Source organism: Hypomesus transpacificus, chromosome 23, assembly GCF_021917145.1.
Source record: "Hypomesus transpacificus isolate Combined female chromosome 23, fHypTra1, whole genome shotgun sequence".
Classification (NCBI taxonomy): Eukaryota; Metazoa; Chordata; class Actinopteri; order Osmeriformes; family Osmeridae; genus Hypomesus; species Hypomesus transpacificus.
The window spans coordinates 3221761-3247626 of NC_061082.1; the positions used below are offsets into that span (position 1 = coordinate 3221761).

A 25866-nucleotide genomic window follows, 5' to 3' on the forward strand; every position below is an offset into this window, starting at 1 on the left:
GGGCGTCAATGTTTCATTTTTTACGGTAACCAAAGGAATGTGTCACACCAATGTAGAGCCGTAATGATGTCAACTTGTTATTTACTTTCCAAATCTGAATGACCGAGCAAGGCGAAAGGAGAATTAATCAACCACTCTGTGACCGGGCAGGCGAAAAATACGGAACCGTGGGGGAGGGGGAACCGGCTCAGAGGCCAAATACATGGTAGTTTCCTCACACGAAGAATTCCACTACTAGGCTACTGTTGCAGTAGATTCAGTTCAGTATTTCGGTTCGGTTCACGATGTAACGTCAAACATGTAGCCTATATTTTTTGAATATAGTGTAGGGGAAATTTAGTTTGGACATGGCATATGCAAAATAATGCAAAAAAGAAGCCGTATGGCTTGATCCAGCTGACCTTTATCTTTAAAAGTGATACACATCTCAAATCAAAAACACACCCTTTCATCACTGATATTTTAAATGCATATTAAATGTAGAATTCAGTCGTCAAGATATAGGCCTATCGTTTTAATAAATAACCCCTATGTTGTAAATAGGAATGCTAACGAATTAAAATGCTATCCTTGATTTTAAGTTGAATCCATTGAAAAAAAAGTATGATTCTAACAATGCTTGACTTTTTCTTAAAACATGGACAGTGATAGTGTACAGTTTTTTTCCTTCCCCTTCTGGTTTTCTCTATCTTTCTCTTCCACCCCCCTCACCCCACCCCACCTCTCCCTCTGCCGATGAGTGCCTGCTGCTGCTGTCTCTAGCGTTCCATTCTCAGAAACGCTGAAAAGTGTTCCGAAGCCAACCCTCCTCGGCTTCACAGCAGTGAGTGTAAACATACCTAAATATCACATAATTTATTGTCGAGGTGATATAGACTAGTTACGCACTGAACGTAGTTGGAGACCATCGTTAAATCAGAACTCGAATTATGATCAGCAAAATGGGAGGAAAGTCGCTGCTCGCTCACTGAAGTTGGAGGTTCTCCTTGTGGAAGAGGAATAGGTGGCGCGTCAATACCACAAGCACTCTCTCTAAGAGAAAGGTAAGTTGGAACTCTTGCTCAAGTGTCATGAATAATCTTGTAGCTGCACAGTGTATTGTAAGGGGTCTTTGCACTCATTTGTGGGATAATATTGTTGGTATTGTAATGCACCGGCTCACATTGTCACTTAACACGTGTGTTGAAATGTCTCTCACTGGATCAATTATTTTGATGTATACTAACAGTTCACCCATTATGTCATAGTAATGATTATACATTACATTTCTAGACATAATTAAAAGCGAACACCCATCACAGTTAAAAATACAGTAACTTTTGTTAGCACGTTGTCGCTCTTTTGTGATCATCAAGTACCTTTAACTTGCTTCATAAGCTTCTGTTTGAAGCAATATAAGCATTTTTTTTTTTACGTAGCATTAATCAATTGACATTAACTCTTACTTTCGGAAATATGCAACAATTTAAGGTTGTTTCCCGTGCAGATAGTTTGGAAGCTTATGAGTGGGGGAGGGGAGGGTCACTCAACTGCACCACTTGCTTTCACCGGGTAAGGAAGGTACAGTCTTGTTACAGTATCAGTCAATATATACATTTCATTATAGGCCTGTTTATCAAGTGCTATTGTCAGTCTAACGTGTGATATAAAGACCAAATGCAACCTAATTTATTTTTTACCAGTTTGAAGTACGTTTGAATTGAAAGTTGAGTGGGCAATAAAGTAACTTCTAATTGTGTACGCAAAACATGACGGCAGATTTTTCAGGAATGAATGGGTTCTTAAGGCCTCTTAGGTCATAGGCTCGTGACACCCTATGCGTTACCTGTTGATGAGTTTGTTCTGGATGGCTAATCCTGCACTTCCTTGAAGTATGTAGTAATTGTGTTGTAATATTCATTCTAGTTAAGCAAGGAGAGTTTCCAAACATGCTTTTCATAAAGGCATTTTATATGTTGCCATGCTTTCCATCAGCTTCTTCTCACAAACACCAATTACATTATAGGGGTAAGGAGGGACTCAGTGTTCCGATGCCTACAAGCATGGTTGTTGTGTTTCTTCCAACATTTGCCTCTTCAAACAATGTGAACCTGTCGGATTGCCAAAAAATATATTAAAAAAAAATACTTACTTATGTCTGGCCTGTTTGGGTGATTGTGAAACCCAATTACAGTCATAAGGAAAAACAGTTTTCTGCCCTTTATTAAGAACAATGAGGTTTTATTACAGCCTAATTGCTTTTCTTGACTCAGCTCTTTTCCATTTGAGGAATTGTGAAAGCTATTAGTGTTGTAATGTTCCCACCCATTAGTATGTTTTAAAATAGGAGCCTGGTAAGATGGCTGTGTGCCCCTGCAGTAAGAGATAACTCTGGACGTTGACTGGAACAGCAAAGACTGAATTGGTTTAAACCTTAGGGAACATTAGGTTCTGAGAGATTATATTATTGTTATTATATGTTTTGTTCGTATTATTATTATATGTTTTGTTTTCAGTAGGATGTTTCTAAAGAGTAAGATGGTTTAGTCTTGGCTTGCTTTGCTCCCTTAGGGCATACGTGGATAACAGAGTTGGGCCGTGGGGTTCAAAATGTCTTCCCACAGCTTTTGTGATCTTCTTTCTGAGGAGACCTCTTTGTCTTTGACTTTGCTGGTGACTGTGCGTCACTAGGTGAGCGGTTAGCTGCAGGGCACCGCATGTTTCAATTTGCCTTTAGAGACATGGTTGCCAGATTCCCTTTGGTGGCTCTAAATACATCATGATGCAATTGATTGAGAAGATCAACATTGGAGGATATTCTGTTGTGTACGTTGTGCTGAACAATCCCCATGTGTTCAAGGCAGAGATTCCCATCTTCACCAGCAGCCAGTGAGGTGAGCCCCTGTCAAATCCATGCAACAACTGCTCTGCAAGTCTGTATCTGACTGTTCAAATATTTCCACAGTGATATTTATTTATGATAGAACATGGGAAGAGGAGAAACCATTTTTTTTTTTCAAGAAGTGGCAGAAGAGGCTTGCTGTTCACGTGAGCCACTAGCCAACTTACTGCAACATTGAATCAATTTCTATTCTTGGACGTAAACTGCAAGAATTGTGGGTGCCCTTGTTAGAAGACCCACTGTTCCTCCCCCCCTGAAGAAGATCAAAAGCCATCCAGGCAAATCTAATCAGTTGCTCTGTGAATTGTGTAACTCAGAAGATTGCAGAGCAATAGACATGCCATGTACGATAGAAATGTAATCTAGTGTAAAGGGAATACAGTTTCATGGTAAGTACAGAGGTAGTTAACTGTTGTTAAATGCATCCATTAGTTCCTTGTCTAGTTGATGGCGAGGATATTCATGTGGTGATATAGGCAGCCTCCTGCTTCAGTGATTTCCAGCACTATCGATCTTTAGTTATGTATGAATCACCGCTTATTCATCTGCTTAAACCTGTTCCTTTACTAGAAAGAAGTAATGCGTGAATACCATTCAATGAATGTTGTATTTTATAGTAAGTAAATATTTCTTCTGCTGTCTGTTTGCTTATGTAGGTCATCTGTCTGCAACCTTGGCCATGGCCAGTCCTGGTTGAGGTTATCTTATTTTGAGGAAAACCCTGAACAGTGGCTCAGGGAAAACTGCTCCGGATACCATGTAACTGTCTATAGGATGCCAGTGAAAGTTTCATTTCTGCTTTGGTTAGCCATCCTCTATCTCTGTTGTCATATCCTGCTGTGAGTGGTCTGATACACTCTCAGCACGCTACCCGCAGTACATTCACTTATATTATCTGACTAAATGTTAAGAGACTTGAGATTCTCTGGCTCATTTTACATGTATATCACAAGGACAAAATATGCCAATATGGCATGCCTATCTGATAAAACATTTGTTTAAAGAAAGCCTTTTGTTTTATTCTGTCATTGCATGGCTCCAGACAACTACAGCTGTGATGCCTCAACCCTGACTCCAATAGTTCCTCAACCGAGACAGTTCACGATGTCCAAACCGTGTACTGTCATTGGAACACTGTATAAATAGTTCCAGAATGCATAGATAGTTGTAAATAATTACAGGAAGAGTAGGTTAATGATTAAGCAGGACAAAGGGAACAGAATAGTAGGCACATTCAGGTATATTTATCCAAAGTCCTTGTTGTTTTTCTGCCACTAATCCTATTTGTGATGACTGCATGCCAAGTGAATTCTGCGAAAGCTTTTGTGTGAAAGGGTAAGTGCCCTTTTTAATGAAGATCTCGCACTTTATACTGTGAATGCACATACCAGATGTACATTAGTCTAGTAGCAGTCAAGGTCCTGGTAACTGGTTTGCTTCAGTGGACATTTGCAGGATAGGGCTCTCACAGTTGATACTTTTGGTGAAACATAGTAGGGCAGAACTATCCACCACACAAATCCGAGAGATAATCTCATCCTTTTTAGAGGTGCTTAAGTAGAAAGAGTGTCTCTCTCTCTCCTAATGTGACTGTGTCCAACTATGAGTCAGGGCATGTCTTTGAATGAAGATTAGTGTTTCAATAGATACGGCCTCCTGGCTTGCTTGACCCTGGTGTCAGAGAGAAGGAAGGCTGAAGGAGAAAGGAGGGGGGCGGAGAAGGGGGGTGGGGGGGGGGGGGGGGTGGAGAAGCACTTTAGGATGGCATGAGCAGCTGTTGACAGAGAATCAGGATCTTTTAGTCGCCATAGAAACACTTTTATTGCTCACAATGGTGTATCGCCGTGTTTACAGCTTATTATAAAATGGCCAGTGAGCCTATGAGTGAAAAGGCCTGATGGTCACAGTGAGACAGAGAAGGTCATAGGGACAGTATGCTGCCTGCTGCTACAAGGTCTGTGCCCAGTGGAAAATGATTGAAAATGATGTTTAGAGTTAAATGAAAAATATTTGAAGAAAAAAACAACAACAGCACATATTTACATCTGATACTTACTGAAGGATATTGGCTCAAATCTTTACCATTATCTGAAGAGAATGCCGCATAATTTCAGTGATGCCCAGGCAAGGAGACCTTTGCTTGTTTTGTGTCTGACAGCTGCATCTCCTGCTTTATTGAATTTGCTGCTTATCTCACCGCTAAGTCAACAGCCAATCTAGGCAGGAGTTGTAGTCAGGAATTCTTAGTCTGTTATCAAATGATGCAACACAGTGACACATAATGTTCTAAACCTGTAGTGTCGGCTGTTTGACTCATGATTGCTCTTGATGTAAAGCCCAGGTGTTGAATAATGTTTAAAAAAACTCTGCTCTGGTTGTACAAACCATCTCGAGTTGGAGCTGTTAATAACTGCAGTTCATTCCTACATTGGCTTTGTCAAGAAACTGAGGTGCGGTCCAAAGTGAAAACCTTGATTGGCTCACCCGGAAAGGACTTTCATGACAAGGACACACACAGTTTTTTCATGAACCTACACTTATATCATATTTACATATGAATTAGTAGATGGCAGAGTACAACTGTCTTAACTACACAAGCCATTGTTACTCAGTTTCTATACAGTGTTAAGGATGACTTGGACCAGACAGGGGAGGCCAGTTACTGTGTTGCAGTTCTCAGACAGAGAAATAAGGCCTTCTGTATTCTCTCCCGCCATACTGCTTCCGCAGTAGAGACCTGGTATTTAGACATGGACTACCTCTCTGGGGAATGATGGATTAATTTTACAAGGCTGATTCCAGTAGCTCTAATTATCCCGTTGGTGCTCTTGCCAGGACTAAAGAGCCTTCAGTCTTCCGTCTCCCACGGCTGTTGAACGCACAACGATTAGAAAGGCAGTCGCCGTCTCTGCGGGATGTGTCATTTTTGTAAGATCCAAATCGGCGAATGCGGAGGGCGGTGGGTATAAGTTCCTGCCCATAATGATCATGTCATGATGAACACGCTCCGTTAGCAAGTGTATCTGTGGCTGTCCTCACATGTTCCCTTGGGAACAGGAGAACACAGGCCAGAGGCGGGCGTCTAATCAGGCAGTAAATGTGTCTACTACCCTGGTCTGTTTCTTTGTGAAGAATGTGGATTATAAAAGCTGTGGGAAGCGGCCTCTTTCGTTATTTGGGGATTTCTTTGTAGCAGTGGAGTGGAACTGTGTGTAGAGTGTCGAGGGTGTGCATCCACACTGTATCAAGTTAAGGTTTCTTATCAAACACTAGGTCACAGATATCTGAGACAAAGTTGGTCACTGTGTTCGCGCTAGAAAAGTTCCCAGTTGCTATGTTGTGTCTGTATTCTCTTAGTCATTGCAATGCTGTTGATGTTGCTGCATAATGATGAGTCGAGGATTGGGGGGGGGGGGGGGGCATGGGATTGGTGACCCCTTAACCCTTCCAGCAATGTAACTCCTAACTCATGCCACCTCTAGACAGGCGTGGGAGTGGAGAATCCCTGAGAGAGTAGACTAGCCTACCAACCCCCACTGGTTCTCCAACCTACATCCGCCGTCACTGAGTGACTCATTGAGAAGGCAAGGAATAATGCGTATATTTGTTGTGACTACCTGTTTGTTGGGTCTTTATTTATCACCTGTCAGACACCAACCAGCTCCACCCCATCTCCCTTCCCATCCCCCATGACTGCAGCCCAAAGCTTCAAAGGCGGGTTTAACCCAGAAGGGCAGTTCAAGAGAAAATGGCTGCTGTTTCCAGGTCTTGTTTGCACATCTGTCAGGAGGTGACTGTTCAAGAGAAAATGGGGTCCTTGGCATGTGAAGCGTAGAATGTGCCTCTACCTTCCTCTCTTTTTTTTTTTTACTTCTTTTTTTGTGGTGTCCTGTTTTTCTACATCAGTCACTTTTTAAACCAACAGTTTTTCTCTGCTCAGTCTGATTTGGTTGTTTTCTTAGAAGTGACTTCTAACTTTATAATCACAATTCATAATTATTTTTTGAATTTTACTTTGGACTGATTTGTATGACACATATGAGTTGTTTAATTGTATAGTATATCGTGAGACATGAAGCAGTCTGAACAAGATCAGGGCCAAATATAATGATGATTGTAATCACAAGAGACAGAATTAAAAAAGTAATTTGACTTGAGTCGTGTGTTTCTCCTTCTACGCATCAAAATGTTCCTCCTGTCTGTCGCGGTTTTCCAATAAGTGAATTCAAATGGAATGTTCTCATCTGCGACAAAAATTCTCTGTCCTTGAGTTCTACACCATTAAAACATCCAGAATTTATATCTATTTTTAGAGGAGATTAGCCAGATAAAATGTGCCTTTGCAGTTCTCCAATTCTGCTCTGTTGATATCCTATTCTGCTCTGTAAGTCTTCATATCTGGACCAAGGTCCCAATTTAGGACTCTTTACACTAGAGTAGGTAAACCGATCAACAACATCATTTCAATCCAGTGTATTTTATTTCTTTGTTGGTTGTGCTTGGTCACAAAGCAGTCATGCGTTGGCCATGGTCTGTCCCATGCTGTTGTACTCCCTATCCTCAGGCTTTGAAACCAGCTGTGACCTGTAAGGTTGGGTCAAGGGCTGATTGGTTAAAGTGGTATGACGTCGTAAAGTAATAACTGTTACTCTGGAGTAATGATGACCCTAATGACCCTAGGGTATGATGTGGCACTGCTTGCAATGAATGTACATTTACACTTAGTCATTTAGCAGACTCTCTTATCCAGAGCGACTTACACTTAAGTACAGGGCCATTCCCCAGAGGCAAGTAGGGTGAAGTGCCCTGCCCAAGGACACAACGGCCGGGAATCGAACTGGCAACCTTCAGATTACTTTCATTCCTGATATCCACTTGGGGTGAGATGACACTGCACATTTTTACTGTACTGTGGTATCAGAAGTCCCAGCCTGGATCTTCACCGGTGCTGTCTGTCACTGTCTTTGCCGTATTCCTTTCACTTGAAACGGATCATCACTTCCTCGTGGGACTACCCTTACCTTACCAGCGAGTGGATATGCCCGCCACAGCACAAAGCTAGTGCCTAGGTAAGCGTTTCTGTCAGCATCCCTGGAAGAGGCCGTGTTTTTTTTGTCAAGGGAGAGCCTGGATGCCAAGGGAGCTTTGTAATGGATGGTGGCGTCATGCGCCCAATCTGATACACGGATTAGTGTTGCTGCTGACTCCCCTGGCAGACATGCATGCCCCTCTAGGCTCCTCACTAATTATGGTTCCAGTTGTTTGTTGTGGAGGGGCAGCAGGCATGGGAGCACCGGCTCACAGCTTTGATACAGCTAGCTTCCAGGCCCCTCCTGGTATCAAATGGGCTGAACCAGTGTGGCTCAGTGCCCCTGTCTATCCAAGGTTGTGGGCTGGACTAACTGAAACTGAGGGGTTTTGTGTCTGTTTTTGGTATGTAGCCATCTATAGGACATGCCTTTTTCTCTTTCAACCACAATGTTCATGTACCCAGCTGGCTGGAACGAGGGATTCTTTTCATGTTAAAAGTGTTCCTTTCGGGGATTTGAAATGCATTCCAGCCACTGTGATTCCAGGGGAGGGAATGTCCCAGTGTGTGAGATTGATTCTCACTTGCTTTCAAAATTAAAGCAGCCATCTCATCCTGTTAGGAAGAATTTGTGAGGCACGCTCCTGCTTGGCCAATTCCAGGCTTTTTTCATTCATGGCCCGTGTCTGTGGTGGTGCAATAAAAGCTGGAGTCCATCTGAAAGAATATCCCAAGGTGAACGGTGAATTATTCATGTTGAGTAACATGTTCAGCCCTGTTGGCAGTGTGCCCACTGGTAATTGGGACAACACTGTTCTCTGTCTATTTTGTGCTGGTTCCTGCTTGTTGCTATGCTACCAAAGAGAAACATGAGTGAGAGCCGAGGCTGTTTGGTATGGAGGTTTGAGAGACATGCATTCCTACTGCCTGACAGGCTGGGCTGGAGAGAGAGAGAGAGGTCCTCCATTTACTTTCCACAGGTAAGGCTGAAATAAAGCACATACAAACAGTGTTCACAGTCCAGACTAATAATGGCCTGGTTGAGATTTGCTTGGAGTTTGGCATTGAGCAACTGGAGATTTTAATCCTCCAGACCATTTTAAGCCATCATTAATTCGTTTTCTGAATCATGCTCATTTAAAAGTGATATTAGATTCCACCTGTGTCTATTCTTATGCACAATCGTCTCTGCCAATTAGCTCATATATTGTTAGAAAATGATGAATCATTTATTTTTGCAAAGTGCTCATTAACCTGAAGACAAGGTCTTATTAGTCAGTATTAGAAATCCCTTCATTTTAATGATGTTATTGTTCAGCGACTTGATTTTATTCATAAGTAATTTCAATCCATGTGAATAGAAATAAATAATCAAACATGACAATGATGGGAATGTCAAGCATGGATTGTTTTAAAACCATCTAGAGTAATATATTTGGCTGGCGTCTTTATGTACATATAAACAAGGGGATGTTTTCCATGTAGGTGGATGAATGGTAGCGGCCAGAGTCAGTGTTGCGGAGGCGTTTTCTTATTGCCTGTAACCAGTCTGGCATTTCATTTAGCTACTGCAAAACGAAAGGTACTGTGTAATACTGCAGTGTTGGTTTAACATCAGTCTGAGGGATAAAATAACTCCATGCCCTCCTTTGCCTTTTACTAAATCTCTCCAGTGGGATAATCTCCAACCTATCATGTGATGGCCCCCTTTCTTTATCAGATACCCTTCTATCTAGATGACTGGCTAGGTCAGTAAGGGGAGACTCCAACCTCGATCCCCTATTACCCAGATGGATATTGACTCGAACACACTGTTGTCAGGTCAGGGTGAAGAGCTGAGAAATACTTTGCTTCAGCCATGGAGATTGATTGGCTGGTCAAGTGACCCAGCAGCCGGGTCTGTCAGTGAGGCTTGTACTGTTGTATTGGGCACAGGGAGGGGGGCGGATGGGGGTGCACATGCTAATGGAGACAGGAAGTCAGGAACATCCTGGGTGATTGTGTTGGGGAAGCACTGCACTGCTCACCCTGGGCTCCATGTTTCAAGGGGCTTCTTTATCTCTTGGCGCTCAAACATGATGGATGTGTTGCCATCTGATTCAGTCCACTTGACGAGAGGCTTGGTGTCTTGCAAAATGTCAATAATAATCACTAAATATCTTTCACTTTTTTTCCCCTCTCTCGCTCTTTTTTTTTTATTATATAGTGGGCGGAACCTTCCTAAATACCTCATCCATTGAGGTGGGCTAAAATGAGTATAACCAGTGACGAAGTGAACTTCTTGGTCTACAGATATCTCCAAGAATCAGGTATGACTGCCACCCAAACCATGTTTGCTCTCCTTCTAACTGACTCGACAAAAAAACAAAACAAAAGCCGCTCAGTAGACTTGTAAGACAGACGACCACAATCGCTTGATTCAATGTTTGTGGAAAATATAATCCCAGAATGCCCTCCAATATGCTTGTCTGGTGGATCGATTTCCTTTATATGTATAGTTGTCAACATGCCATTCACTCTAACCTATTTCTCAGGCCGTGAATGAATTATTGAGGCCGCAGCTTCTGTATTTCATTACTCCATTGTTGGAAACGCTCTTTGAAGCTAGTCATTCGAGAAAAGCATGCCAGCTTTGGCATTTCAACCGGCCCTTATCATAATTGTTGACGAGTTTGGAAATATTAGTTTTTGTTGATACTGCTGTTCAGAAAACATGTTTTCACACACTGGACAATACACTTATCTTTGGTGCTTTCATTAAGGAAGTGTTCTTTGGTTTTGTTTTCATTTCAAGGTTTCTCCCACTCGGCTTTCACCTTTGGCATCGAGAGCCACATCAGCCAGTCCAACATCAATGGAACACTAGTGCCCCCTGCTGCTCTGATCTCCATCCTGCAGAAGGGCCTCCAGTATGTGGAGGCAGAGATCAGCATCAATGAGGTGAGCAAACAGACTGCAGCCTCCTGGCATGGTGGCCTGTGAACTGGATCCCCCCCCCCCCAAACGCAGCCACTGCCATCTAAACTTTCAGCCCAGCGAACTGTACACCTCTTGCTGCGTGGAAATCAATGGTGCTATTTATGTACGGCTGCCCCTACTAATACACTGGCTCTGTTCAACCTAGTGCAGACTCATCCGCATGCAGTGCAGGTTTATTGATTTCTCTAATGACACCACTGGACGTCATTGCACTATAGTGTCTGATAAACAAAGGAAATCAAATCCCATAGTTGGTGATGTCAGTTCACGCTTCATTGTTTTACTGAACACTGACGGGTCAGTAACCGTGTGTGTGTTTTCTCCTGGCAGGATGGTACGGTGTTTGACGGGCGGCCCATCGAGTCGTTGTCGCTTATCGACGCGGTGATGCCAGACGTAGTGCAGACGCGGCAACAGGCTTTCCGCGACAAACTGGCCCAGCAACAGGCCTGCGGTATGGCCGCCAGCGCCTCGGGTCACCAGGGCAACACACCAAAGAACGGAGAGGCTATGCTGAATGGAGACGAGAACGGCACTCACAACATGAGTAAGAGCAAGCCTGACATTCGCGTCAACAACCCAAACTGTGTCTGTGTGCACCTTTATTAAGAGATGTTCAACAGCGATGTGATACCCCATAACACTGGGTTTTACATTTTACACTGATTCGAACCAGGCACATTTACCATCTTTTTGTTCCGTTTAGCAAGTTCTAAAGTTCAGTCAGAGAAACTTAAGAGCAAGGGATTGGGTGCCGATCCAGACCAGGGGAGGCCGGTAGCGGATGTTTGTGTCAGCAGATCCTTCTGGGATAAGGGTCAGCAGTTTGGGTGGCTACAAGCAGAATTGTCCTAGTGTAATGACTAAGGCATGGAACACAACGCTCTCTAACAATGCAAGCACAGGTTCATATACCCAGCTCCTCCCGCTAAACTGTAGCTCCTTCCTTGCTTAAAGTGGGTCAAAAAGCAATAATTAAGTTGTAATTGCTTAATAGATAACAGGATTTCCATGTTGAGGCAAATGTTGTGCGCCATTTAACTCCCTTTAATTATCAAAATGTATTTAATTGAAGATTTATCAAATACCAGGCAGACATCTATTTACTAGACATTTTTATTTAAATTACTCAACCAAACCAACAGAACGTGTAGCCTACGTAATTATTTTAGCTTATCTTAAGTTATTTACATTTACATTGTCATTTAGCAGACGCCCTTATCCAGAGTGACTTACAGTAAGTACAGGGACATTCCCCCCGAGGCAAGTAGGGTGAAGTGTCTTGCCCAAAGACACAACGTCATTTTGCACGGCCGAGAATCGAACCAGCGACTTGCTGATTACTAGCCCGATTCCCTATTCGCTCAGCCACCTGACTCCCTTATGTATTTTACTTTGTGTATTTTATATCTGGGGGGGTGATACGATGTAGCTAACCGAGGGTGGGATGTTGTGTCTCAGATAACCACAGTGAGCAGATGGAGATGGATGTGGATGTGGAGATCCCAGCCAGCAAGGCCACAGTCCTGCGAGGCCATGAGTCCGAGGTGTTCATCTGTGCCTGGAACCCAGTCAGCGACCTGCTGGCTTCAGGGTGAGTGGGCCTTTGGCTGAATGCTTCTGAATGTACAAGTGAACCAGCCTGCCTGGACCAAGGGATTTGGATGTGTCGAGTCTGAAGAAGACCCCCCAATATTCAACAAGAGAAACATACTGTACACACACACACACATACCAGTGTGGATGTAGCTGCTGGTTGACTGGTCATTCTGTTTCTTATGCATTCAGTTCTGGGGACTCGACAGCCAGGATCTGGAACCTGAATGAGAACAGTAACTCGAGCTCCACCCAACTGGTGCTGCGCCACTGCATCCGAGAGGGAGGCCAAGACGTCCCCAGCAACAAAGACGTCACCTCACTGGACTGGAATGTAGGTCTTCACCCATCTTGCATGCTCTGCCTCAAACAGGGGGGAAATCACTTGACTGTCTCCGTGCAGCCAGAGTAGTTAAGTAACGTTTTGGTCCACCCCTCCCCCCTCCCTCCTAAACAGAGCGAAGGGACTCTTCTAGCAACAGGGTCCTATGATGGATTTGCAAGGATATGGACGAAGGACGGTATGTGTACACCATCTTCAGTTCCTTCTAGTTCACAATGATATTTTGGTCTGTGTGTTACACATATCAAAGGCAGTTTTTTTCTGAAGAACATTGATCTGTCCCCTCACAGGTAATCTGGCGAGCACTTTGGGGCAACACAAAGGGCCCATATTTGCACTGAAGTGGAATAAGAAGGGGAACTCCATCCTCAGTGCTGGTGTAGATAAGGTGGGCGTCATTTAAAATGTACATTAGTTTTGAAAAGAATGAAGTCATTATTTTCAGAAAGAAGTTAGTGTTGGCCAAAAGCTTCCAAAGACTTTATTTGAAGTAGCATCCAGTCGTAAACAGAATAGATCGAATCAAATTACTATATAAAGAATCCAGATACTATACAAAATATATTCAATGCATGTGTCCATTTCCAGACGACAATCATTTGGGATGCACACACAGGAGAGGCCAAGCAGCAGTTTCCTTTCCACTCAGGTAAAGCTAAATCAAGATGACCTGTAGCTGCCGATTGAATCTGCAGTTGTTGATGTCAGTGAAGCAAGCCCAGAGTAGATAATATAGTGTGTCGACATGACTGACCTGCGCTGGGTTTGGTCTCTCAGCCCCAGCCCTGGACGTGGACTGGCAGAACAACTCCACCTTTGCCTCCTGCAGCACGGACATGTGCATCCATGTGTGTCGGCTGGGCAGCGACCGCCCTCTCAAGACCTTCCAGGGACACACGGTAAACACACGGCACGCTCTTCACGCTCCACCTCACGGAAGACACGGCAGTCGTCGAACAACAGGCCTTCCGCATAGAGGATGAGGAAATGCGCGTCATGGTGGATGACGAGCTCTGCGCGTTCCACTTTGTTCTGAGGAAGGCTTTACAGACTGTCTTTGTTGTTTGTCTCCAGAATGAAGTTAACGCGATTAAGTGGGATCCATCAGGAATGCTGCTGGCCTCCTGCTCTGATGACATGACTTTAAAGGTGAGACTAAATGATCAACAACAAGTCGGCACCCTTCGTGCTGTGGTTTCCAATAGTTTTCTCAGGCATTTTCTGGAACCAAATAGAATTTAGTATTGGGAAGATGACTTCTGCTAAATCTATTGATACTTTCCAACGCAATTGGTGTAAATACGTTTTTAAATGAAGCCCATTTGTTAAATCAAGTTTAAGTTAACCTAACTTAAATGTCAGTGTTAGGACAATAATTATTCCACAGCGCTTTTTAAAATGCTGCTTCCGGCTCCTTCTTCTCTCAGATCTGGAGTATGAAGCAAGATATGTGTGTCCATGACCTCCAAGCTCACAGCAAAGAAATATACACAATCAAGTGGAGCCCGACAGGCCCTGGAACCAGCAACCCCAACTCCAACATCATGCTCGCTAGGTGAGACTCGGCACTATCTCCGTCCCCCCTACACAGTACCCTGGCACGCAAACAAAACCGAAAGGGTTGAAATGAGAAAACGTTGACTGACTTGTAAGAGGAGAACAGACGTGCATTTGTGTGCGTACCGGAGGAGGAGATTCTTATAAAGCCCTGACATTCAAGATGAAATCCATGCAGACCTGGGCTCAGCCTCTGCCAGTGGACCAGAGCCATCACACCTGACCTTGACATGCGTGCAGCATGTGGAAATGTTCTAGTACAACGAGCACAGGCATTTACGGCTTCCACTGACATCCTAGAGTACAGGCACATCATTTCACTGCGGATGTAAAACCGCCACTATTGGCACGGCTTGCAAGGGACAGGATAATGATCTAAAGTAAATGTCACCATTGTGGGAGAGATATAGCTGGCTTCCTATCCCATAATGTATTCTCTTTTTCTTTTTTTTCAACTCATTTTTTATTTAGTTTAATCTCACATTTTCTGTCCCCAAAGCTTTTCAGAGTGTGATTTCAAATGTAGCTGGAGGTGGCTCAGCTTACCTTAAAATGCAATTTTAATGAACAACTGCTAATGACTCTCAGACCATTTTCATACCATTACTTGCTTTCATCTGTCTCTTTTTTGGTGACAGCATCATGAGGAATCAGTTTATGATACTGTATATGTTTTCAAGCCAAATGTTCCTGCACCAAAAATAATCTTTTAATTTGTAAACCTGTTACGTTGTTGCATTTGATGTCACAACACACCAAATAACATCTTAAACCATGTTGAGGGGTGGATAGTGTGACAGGTTCTTGTTTGGCTCTGTAGCATCCAGCAGAAGACATGACGGTGTGGTCTTGTGCTCTTGTGGTCCCGCAGCGCCTCCTTTGACTCCACAGTGCGCCTGTGGGACGTGGAGCGTGGCGTGTGCATCCACACGCTGACCAAACACCAGGAGCCCGTCTACAGCGTGGCCTTCAGCCCTGACGGGCGCCACCTGGCCAGCGGCTCCTTCGACAAGTGTGTCCACATCTGGAACACCGTGGTGAGGATCTGATGTTGAATGCAGGGGGTGTAGATTTGTTTCAGATGTGTGTGTGTGTGGGGGGGGACGACGACGACAATGAAACCTACTCCCCTGGTTGAATGGAAAGGAAACTGGCCAATCCTTCTGCACTTAGTTGTGATATCGTTGTGGTTGGTCTTTTTCCAGACGGGGGCCTTGGTGCACAGCTACAGGGGGACGGGCGGCATATTCGAGGTCTGCTGGAACAGCACTGGAGACAAAGTGGGTGCCAGCGCCTCCGATGGATCGGTAAGATATCCCCTTTTCACATCCGCCTTTATCATGATTTCACATCGTTTGAATGTATATATGTCTCATTTCCTCTATTCCTTCTGCATCTGTTTATTAGTTGTTTAGCCTTCACTTCCATATTGGTGATGTGTGATGTGACTGATAAGGGTGATGTGTAAAAAAACACCCATCACTCTGGTCTCTGCTTACCGGGCTGCAAGGAGGGGAACCGAAACACTCATGTCTAATTAATCCTGTTATCTTTGCCCTCCAGGTATGTGTTCTTGATCTCCGAAAATAGCATCCTAGCAGTGACTTTGAAGACGGACCATGGATTGTGCAGTGAAAGGCCATCTGACATCAGCAGACACACTCTCCAGCAGGACTGGCAGTGTTGACAACGTCCTCAGTGGAACCACACTTCAGGAGTGTGAAAACCTTTTAGAAAACCAAAACCTCCTAAACTTCTCACGTCCCATGGACGTGTTCTCCAGTGGGAGACCACAAAGGGATTCTGCTGGGAGAATCCACTGGGCTGGGCTGAAGCCAGTCCACCTGATTTGACCCTCTGTCTGAGGAGATGATGTAACATCCTGTCGTTCTCCTGGCCTGTGGTCTAGCTGCTCACTGGCTGAGGTTCTGAAACCTCCAGAAAGAAGGTGTGCACAGGAGGAGGTGTGAAAACAGACAAATCAGTGTTGATGTGTGCTTGCCGATGAATCGTGAAAAGAAAGATTTTGAGAACTTCTCTGCGCAAATGTTACTCCATGATTTGAGTAAGAAGAGGAAGGCTCAAGGAGGGTAACATCATAAGCGATACTCTATCATCCTCAAATGAAAAAATGCTTAACTTCTCCTCAGTGGAGAGTGGTTTGTTTCAAGAGTACTTCTTGCCGAATTTGTAAGAAATTGACTTTTAGAAGTCTGAAAAATATGTTGCTGAGAGAGTACTTCTGAGCTCACATTTAATAACATCATGGTCAGCAACAACAAAAAACTGCCAAGTTTAAACAAAGTTTGGTTTACTAGAGGATAAACATTATGGTGGGCGTCTGTACAAGATGCCAAAGGTGTATATTCTCCCCTCTGGATGTAAATTTAATGAATGTAAAGATGTAAATTAGATAAATACACAGACTTATATACTGTGTATATATGTTTATATACAGTACACTTTAATGTCATCTTGGGGCTCAACACTGGCTAGAGCTTCTTTCCTAATACTTTACAAGACCCTGGATAACTGGTGTATGACAGACATATTTCTTTTGTCACATTCTCTGTTCTTTTATTCTGCCAATTATGCATACAGTATATTAAGGTGCTTTGTCAGTAATGTGTGACATTGGTTTGGATTTCAGTTATACTGTTCATCGTCTGTTCCTAAGGCTTTTCTACTTTGAAGCCATGTGGGATCTGTGCGTCAGCAACGCCTGCTGCAGCTAACCACCCGGTGGACAGAATGGAACTGAGCAAGAGTGGACGGTCACCTGCTTTGCTTCGTAGCCCCAAGGCGCTTGGATTTCCCATTTCTGGAACAGGATATTGCAACTCTCGTGACATCTCGTCTGTGATTAGCCTGGCGTCTGGGGAGCTGAACAGACAGACACCACATGGACTGACCTGAAATAAGAGCCAACTTTTATCTCAATTCTTCAATGCTGCTGCGGTAACAAAGTGTCATGGGTCATCTACTGAGCTGTTCTAACAACCCTTCTCTATTTGACACCTTCCCTGATCAGACGGGTAGAAATCCAGTGTCTTATTTGTACTGGCTGAGCGTTCTCTGATTGGTTGAGTGAAAGTACTGCTGTTGCTTCTAAGCTGTGATTGGTTTAGTTGGGTTGAGGTCCCGATGTTGCCACCGCCTGATCTAATTGGTCAGATCTGACTTCTTATTTGAATGCCTGTATTATGGGCTTAGCTTTAATTGTGTGCAGTATGTCTGTCTGCTTCAGCTTACTGGGGTTATATTGTGAGAGCAGTGTCTACAAACTTAACAGGCCACGACTTTGATATGCCTTTTTTCTGGTCCCTTCACTCTCAGTAAAGCAAATTTTTAGAGCAATGTTAAGTGCACTTTTTCAAGGTAGGGTCAGCTTATGTTTCGGATTTGCGTAAAGAGAGACGGCCAGCATTTTATTTCCTATCGCATTTTCTTTTTCTTTTCTTATATTTTTTTTTTACACAATCTTTTTTCTTTTTTTGCAGAGAGCCATTATTGTCTGTGTCAGACTGAGAATGGGGCTGTTATTTGGGGGCCATCTTGGCTTGCTAAAGGGCCCAGTGTGAAACAAGTGCTGTGACGGCCATCTTTCTCTCTCACTCCCAACCAGGGTGTGTGCTCACCTGTTTCCAAGACGATAAAGTCAACACTCAAATGTCTCAAATAAATCACTCTATTTTGATACTAGAAATGACTGTGTCTGTGTTTTGTATTGTCATTATTTTGTCCTCTTTGAGACTTTTATTGAGCATAAGTTAAATATGTTGTATTACTGGTGGTCCTGATCTAGCTGAAAGTGGTGAAATTAAAGTAAAAGGGGATTTCAGTGCAGTGACTGTCACATTCATGCAGTTCTAGCACAAGAACTTAAACATGTCTGTGTTTAATTTTTTATGAAAAAGAACCAGAATGGAAAAACATGACAGAAAACAACATTAAAACGACTAAGAAACAGACTTTTCAACAACCCATATGAATACTCCTAATCATCTGATGCACCGGGTGCAAATGAGCAATTGTGTAGATTTGATGCACAAGGCCTGCCATCTGGTGACGTGTTAAATTAAGTACACGCATGTTTATCAAGTAGCTTAAACACATTTAAAGGTCAGCCTTTGTGTTATCTATCAATGGGGAATTACAGGTCTTTACTGTTGACTGACTTCAATACGAAAGGGTGAGTTGTCCATGGGACTCTTCCATTACTGTACAGTTGATGATTCAATAATATAACACCACATCATCTATAGCAGACTGATTAGTTGGATTGTGTATTGTGGAAACTAACAGGCAAAGCCCATTAGGGTGTCACATATAGACAGAGAATACTCTATAGACATAGTGCAATATTTGTCTGATAATATATCAATTGATGGAGAACAACTAACACAGTACAGCTCACAAAAGATTGCTTTAAATACTTGTAAAGTATCTATTGAAACGTTCTAATCCTGCGCTGCAAAAAGAGTGGTCCTTATAGACGAGGACTTGGGGAAACTTAATATGAACACAGTCTCTGTGTGTGGAGAGAGAAGAGGCTGGTGGTTGTTGCAGCATTTGGCCCCAGCTAGCGCTTCACAGAGTTCTCCAGCGATTCCTCATCTGCGTCTACATCCTCATACTCGCGAAGCTCACTGGAAATGTGGATTTCAATTGTACTAGACTCAGAACCTAGCAAGACAAAATGGGGGGGAGATGGCTGTGTTAAAGCGTGCGTAACCTGTTTTTGGACTTCAAATTTCCCAACTGTCTCGATGAACATTCTCTTTTTCTACACTATAAATGAGAGACATGAGCTGCAATCATTTACATTTCATTGCTTCTTCTCTCAACCAGTTGTTTAAACCTGTAGATTTTATATGACTGGAAAATGTATTTTGGGATTCTGAATTGTCTGGAAAGTAATGTGTCTTATTTTTATTTGTAATTTTAAAATAACTAGCAGGAGAAGGTTATGTAGAAAAAAAAATTGTGATATAGTTTTAGAGCTACTTACAAAACCTTCTGTCTGTCAGATTCAGGGCTATATTCATAAACGTGAAACATTAAAACCTTTGAAATAGTTGTTTTTATTTCTTGAGAGTTGTTCTTTACTGTACATATTCAGGGTCCTTGTCAGGAATCCTGAATATAGACCAAAACATTGAATTATTGTGAACATTATGCGACGAGTACAGGAACGCTTCACTAATTCTGCATAAATAGTTAAAAAAAAAACATTTCTCCCAAAATACATTTCATATTTCTGTCCTCACATCTTTATACAAGAGATGTGAGAGCATGTATATTTTACATTTTGATCAAACATTTAATTGTAATTTCTTTCCGCAAAAACAATACCTTCCATGAGATTTACAGCACTCCTGGTACAATAATATACAATAATGAAGTCCCTGGTCATTTCTGGTTATCTTAACCTTTATCTTAAAAAATAAAAAATAATAACATTCACAATGTTCCAAGACATCATTTTGGAACACTAAAACACCTGTAGCTTTTGAAAACGATCAAAGCTTGTGCTACCCAGGTGTGTGGAGGAGACGACCGAGCAGCATTTGGAAGCACCATGTGTGGGAGACAGGAAGGTCATCCTCACCACCCCTCATACACAGGAGAGTCTCCATTCTGAGTGCCCCACCCATTACCTTCTGAGAGGACGCTGATCGCGTCGGACGGCTGATGCCCATTGGCCGTCATGTTCTTCTTGCCTTCCTGGACGTGACTCTGGTAGAGTAGGCTGGAGCCTACAATTGGGTTGTAGCCCCCTGTGGCAGGTGCCGAGGTGGAGGCAGAGTCCCAGGCCAGCTCCCTCCTGCGCTGTAGGCTCAGGTCCACATCCATGCCCGTCCATCCATGGAAGGCCAGGGTATTGAGGAAACCCTGCATTGGGTTGAGGATCCCCTGGAAACACACACACAGACCCCAACCTCAGCTCTCAGTACATATATCCTCTAGTCTGCAGTATATGCAATACCAACTATCCTTTGATTGTTTTATTATAGTTATTTATTGGAAGAATAGCCTTTCTTGGCTCTCACTTTGGTATCCCGTTATGACCTTGAGTCAATTATTTTGTTGAATTCCATATTAAATCTATTGAGGATGAGACCTACCATGATGAACCATGTGATGAGGGCTGCGTTTCTCACATTCTTTAAAGTGGCAGCCTTGATGTCTATCTGCATCTCCAGGTAGAAGAGCAAGCTCTCATTGATGATGTTGGGTAACCAGCTGTGAACAATATCAACAAGGAAGGTACACTGTAACCTTTTTATATACAGAATGGGTCTATCATCTATAAAAAATTTTTTACAGAGAATGGATTTGTGAATGTGGAAAGTAATTAAGCAGAAACAGTGAATTTACAGTTAGTTTAATCTCTGAGGAATGATTTGGACTGTATTACAGTCCCACACCCAACCCCTCTTGTTTCCAGAAGCATCCTCTACAAGCCGTGTGTTGAAGACAGAATAAGAGCTGCTGTGCTGTATCTTAAAAAGAGAACATGGCAAAGAATACAGTCTACAGTATTGCTCATGCATCACAATGAGAATCCCATGTTCTCAGCAAAGAGTAAGTAATACGCACCAAATAAAGAACACCAGCATGATTTTGAAGAAGCGAATCTTTATCTCTGTGCCTAGGCGTCTTTCATTTTCTGTGTAGATTCCTTGTCGTCCCTTAAGTAAGGATGTAACTTCACAAGTCAAAAGTCAAAAGTTCAGTCAATCTCAAATTTCACATTTAAAAACAATCCAACATCATGACATGAAACAACCACCTCCATGGCTGAATGTTTGACCATCATGCAGCTGTTGTATTTGCATTTGTTACACTTATTTCAACTTCTTCCTCTCGATGTGTCTCAGTTAGTGACTGAGATGCAGGGTGCACTGACCTGCAGATACGGTGCGGGCGAACAGCACAGGGTTGACCAGTAGCACAAGCAGCAGGGGAGCGTAGGTGGTGATATAGTGGGGGATGGCATGCTGAAGACCATTCTCACAACTGCAATCAAAAGGTCGACACGTCAGAGTGTGTCAAATGACAGGACTCTCTGGTTATGCATATAAACGTAAGTACTGTATTTTCTAAACATCAGGCAACATTTGAGACATGGTATTTAGCGTCTCGAATCGATTGAAGACAACTACAGGGACGTGTTGACCCTACTGAGAAGAAAACAGTTTTCTTACTTGGAGATTGATGGGTAGTATAGCATGGCTACACCCTCAACACACAGCAACACAGCCAGGCCCCATGTGATCATGTGATACAGGATGATAGTGCTGATGGGATGAGAAAGACAGACAAAGTGAGAGGGAGAGAGGGAGAGAGGGGAGAGAGAGAGAGAGAGAGAGAGAGAGAGAGAGAGAGAGAGAGAGAGTGAGAGAGAGTGAGAGCACACAAGAGAGAATGATAAAGAGAGCGTGAGACTGAAAGGTCACGTATCATGAGACTCAGCTCTCTGAACATCAAGTACATCACGGATTACACAGAAAATGGAGTTGGAGGCTAAAGCAGAAGGGCTGCAAAAAATATTACATTTTCTCTGTCTGCCAAATGTAAGTGGAATTTCATTAACAATGCCTGAATAATTTAGTGCGAATGTTTGTTTTTTAACCACATCGCAACATGCAGGACTTTTCAGAGGAACAAACAGAGATATGTTAGTGGAGTTTACAGTGTACCTTATTCCTGCAGATCTCTTGACTACCAGGAAGACGTCCACAGCATAACAGAAGGTCCACCAGAAGGAAGCGCTGAAGAACAGCTGGATCCACATCTGTTGGACAGAACAGAACAAGGCTCAACCACCACGTCATGATAAGACTGCACAACCATTCAACTAGATACACATGAATACTCTGAGGATAAACTGCGTTTGGGCCATTTCGATGCTACTTTGGGGCCTGTTTAGTTGTAATAGTTTTAATGATCTTGGCATTTCAGGACATGCACAAAAGTCATGACCTAAGAATGTAATTGTCCAGTATAACCTTGTGCTTTATAGTACACCTGATAAATAGAGCACTTATACATCCCAGCTACAGAAATGTATATTTTATCACTTATTTGTGCTTTCACAGTCTGAGACATGACCTTTTCTGAATGTGTGGGATTCAGTAGTTTGTTCTAAGACCCAAACCTGAATCTGGGTCAGGTTCCCTGCAGATTAGCTGTTTTATAAACACTGCTGATTCTCCTCAGACACAGGTTTGTGTGAGAAGAAATGTTTTTAAGGTGAAGATTATTCAGAACATGCATTCCTTTAAACCAACCGTTCTATGCAAGTAACTCTGCAAGTAATTATGTCCAACAGAGTATACTATGGGCTTGATTTCCCCAAAGTTTTACATTTGAGTAGCTTGTGATGAGCTTGCTGAGAGATAAAGTTAAGAAACTGTACGTACGGCACTGCCCACACAAAACACCTCTGGCCAGACTTCACTGCTGTTGGCCACAGAGATACCGCTGACGAGGTTTGGCAAGCCCAGCCAGATGGACGATCTCACTATGATTCCTGAGAAACACAAGAGGAACACAAAGGCTTTGGCAGTGACTGTCTCACCCCATACTTGTCTGAGAACGCTGTGTCAGTGAGTCTCACTGATGACACTGTATGCATCAACAACAATCAAGTAAAAGCAAATAATATTAGTGCTAACAGTGCTATCTTGTAGGGACATATAACAATTATCAAAGCATCTCCTTTTGTTCTGCGAATATACAGCTGGTTCATTCGATTCTGTCATGGAATCCTTTTGGTTATAGTTGCATTTGTTAGTAATGGAAATACAATCGGCCCCCGGGTTATGTTTTATAAGGGTGTTTCCACTTCCTCTATCAAATAGACTGGCCCAGCTGCAGAGCACTAAGGTTTGGAAAAACTGAGAATACCTTCAGGAAGTTCCTGTGACGTACATTGTGCTGGGTGTTTGCGTCTAAATTGTGGCCAAGGAATGCTTTACTTGTTTTTAAGTGCTTTCACTTGCAGTGGAAAATGAACCGTGCAGTGAAACAAACAGGAACCACATAGGGCTAAAACAATGCATAAGTAAAAGACTGTAGAACAAGCAAGATAATGCAACTCTTATTCTTGATAAACTGATGATTCACGAGTATTACCATCTCCATTGCCAATTACCTTGTCTTTTATAGAGGCATTGAATTAAATGGATTAGAGATCAATCCCAAAAAAAGGAGAGGAGGGTATTATTTCCATCACAAAAATAACAATATTCTTTTCACAGAAAACATGACAACATTATGTCTCTAGAAGACATGAATCACTCAGAGGAACTATATTTCAGAATTAAATAATCAATTCTGGTTTGAATGATCTTGAAGTCATTTGGCAGTGGTGAAAAAGCATCAAACATGCATGTGCATATATGCATATATCCTGCTACTTATTTTTATGTAAATGTGTGTATGTCAAAAGGTCTATACTTGGTCTTCAAATTCAGTTCAGAGTGAAGCTATATATTCCAAGTGCAGGTCCTGGACAAACTTTTAAAACGTTAATATTTTACATTCGTTTGTCAGACGTGTGACTGCCCATAGGCCTAAAGGGCACGTGGAATTCCTTGGGCGGCCTATATTTAATTAGAAAACCTTGCTTGAGCACAGAAATCTTAGGCCTTACCTGCACATCCCAAAATATCACAAATGCTGATTATGAACAATATTCTCGAGGAAGACGCAGGTTTCGGCAAAGGGTACTGTCCAAGACGTCTGTAGCCCTTGCGTTTGGGCAAAATCTGTAGTATTGAAAAAATAAGACTCAAACTTGCGCTGCCAATGCAAATGGCACCAAAGAAAAGCGGTTGAAAGGTAATGACAAATTCGGTGGATGCGTCTCGGTTTGGGCAGCAGAAAGTCTCCAGCCTTGGGGATGCCATCATGGACTGTGTGGAGAAGTGTGCTACGGTGTCAGGGGAGGAAAAGAAAGAGAAATTCATTCATTTAGTCGATGGCATGCGCTCAGTAAAATCACGGGTTGAATCATCATGTGCTTCCATTTAATCCCTCTAGGGTTTAACGGCCTCACATTGGTCAGAGACGACCAAAAGAATGTTCCTGTGAAGAATGCTTGGAGTAAATGTAGCTTTATTCTTTCCTCTACAAATCAAATTATAGTAGTATTTGTAGTAGTAAAATAATTAACCTAAGGGTTTACCTGAAGAGGCCTAGGCTGAATTTAAGATAAATCCACAGTAGCCTAATAGGCCTGTTAATAAAAAATGCAATCATTTTATCAAATAATCTACTAAATTTGGTGTTTGGGGTGTGTCCTCTGATTTCCCTTTTAATGCTTTTTTAAATTTGTTTGTTTGTTTTGTACCTTCATTTGAACTTTATTTCTACGTGCGTAAAATATGTGGACTGAAATAGGCCAACCGAGAGACATATTGGCCTATCCTATGTTAATTATTCTGTTAATGGCTAAACATCAAAGTATGCAAAAATGCACTATTTGACCGTGATAGCCTAAAGTAACCAATGTACAATCACTAGTCACGAAGTCAATAGTAGGCCTACGGCTTGTTTATAGAATATTACAAAAATATTGTTATCATCTTGTCTTGAAGAGTGACAGTTTGCAGCATCACCAACGCCTTACGTAACATCAACACACTTAAACGCAGGTAGTCCCTTCTCTGAGACTGCCATCTGGTGGTGGATAATAACTTTCCAACGACATCACTTTTTTGAATATGGACTTCGAGCAGTACAAACACAATCATATAATGCTAAAAGTAATATGGAATCAATCTGACGTACTATTTATGCTGTGTATGGACGCACTTCTCCAGTTCGCTTTTCTTTTTATGACGATGTGTTTCGAGTTGCCGTCCTCGGATTCCCAATGGCACAAAGGAATTTCAGCTCCACCAGCTCTTGAACTCGTCACTTCCCTCAAAGTTTTATTGTAATATTATTTCCAGAAAGTGAACGGCGGATAACAAATCCTGGAACCGGAGATAGGAGAGTGGCTCATTTCACATTTCCTCCATATCGCTAGTCCAAACCTAAATTGGACTCAGTGACATCGTAGATTATAATGTGATGTGCGCTTAAATGCTGGCATTGGAAATGTATTTTCCAAAAACTTTGTATTTTATTTATTTTGTTAAATAGTTTGCGTTGAACTAAAATGAAGTCCTACTCAGCATTTCTTGTGCAGTGGCGTGTTCATACTTTTAACATCTTGCTAAAACAATGACAAATTGGGCTAATGGCAGCACTTGCAGCATCAAATAATTCTTACTGTATATTGAGGGGACTACAACTATGAGAGACAGAAGTAGGTTTCAGGCATCTGTCACGTCCTAGTAAACATTTGCAGAGGGTGCATTTAAAGATATTTGAGAAAAAATATTTTCGAAAGGTTAAAACAGTTTCAAAGGGTTTAAAATATTTATAAAATATATTTTGTGTTGGACCCCACACCTTTATTTC

The 25866-nt window shown here is 42.5% G+C and overlaps 2 protein-coding genes across 3 annotated transcripts; one reads left to right on the plus strand and one right to left on the minus strand.

Annotated features, from left to right (window-relative positions):
• The first annotated feature begins 83 nt into the window (after nucleotides 1-83).
• Nucleotides 84-16463, plus strand: tbl1x (transducin beta like 1 X-linked). 2 transcript variants are annotated; one of them, XM_047047670.1, is made up of 17 exons: nucleotides 84-205; nucleotides 763-823; nucleotides 938-1043; nucleotides 10117-10219; nucleotides 10705-10850; nucleotides 11220-11436; nucleotides 12351-12483; nucleotides 12678-12819; nucleotides 12943-13006; nucleotides 13119-13216; nucleotides 13417-13477; nucleotides 13606-13727; nucleotides 13903-13977; nucleotides 14256-14383; nucleotides 15257-15422; nucleotides 15591-15692; nucleotides 15949-16463. In XM_047047670.1, the coding sequence occupies exons 4-17, from the start codon at nucleotides 10162-10164 to the stop codon at nucleotides 15973-15975; spliced, it is 1539 nt and encodes a 512-aa protein (XP_046903626.1). In that variant the 5' UTR covers nucleotides 84-205; nucleotides 763-823; nucleotides 938-1043; nucleotides 10117-10161; the 3' UTR covers nucleotides 15976-16463. The 2 variants fall into 2 exon arrangements, with proteins under 2 accessions (XP_046903626.1, XP_046903627.1); XM_047047671.1 differs by lacking the exons at nucleotides 84-205; nucleotides 763-823; nucleotides 938-1043 and adding an exon at nucleotides 8256-8890.
• A 1708-nt stretch (nucleotides 16464-18171) lies between these two features.
• gpr143 (G protein-coupled receptor 143) lies at nucleotides 18172-25345 on the minus strand. Its single transcript, XM_047047673.1, has 10 exons — nucleotides 25189-25345; nucleotides 24050-24328; nucleotides 22815-22924; nucleotides 22092-22186; nucleotides 21597-21689; nucleotides 21299-21408; nucleotides 20989-21097; nucleotides 20514-20631; nucleotides 20046-20301; nucleotides 18172-19071 (listed from the first exon to the last, which is right to left on the minus strand). Exons 2-10 carry the CDS (start codon nucleotides 24306-24308, stop codon nucleotides 18968-18970), a joined length of 1254 nt encoding a protein of 417 aa, XP_046903629.1. The 5' UTR covers nucleotides 24309-24328; nucleotides 25189-25345; the 3' UTR covers nucleotides 18172-18967.
• Nucleotides 25346-25866: the final 521 nt, after the last annotated feature.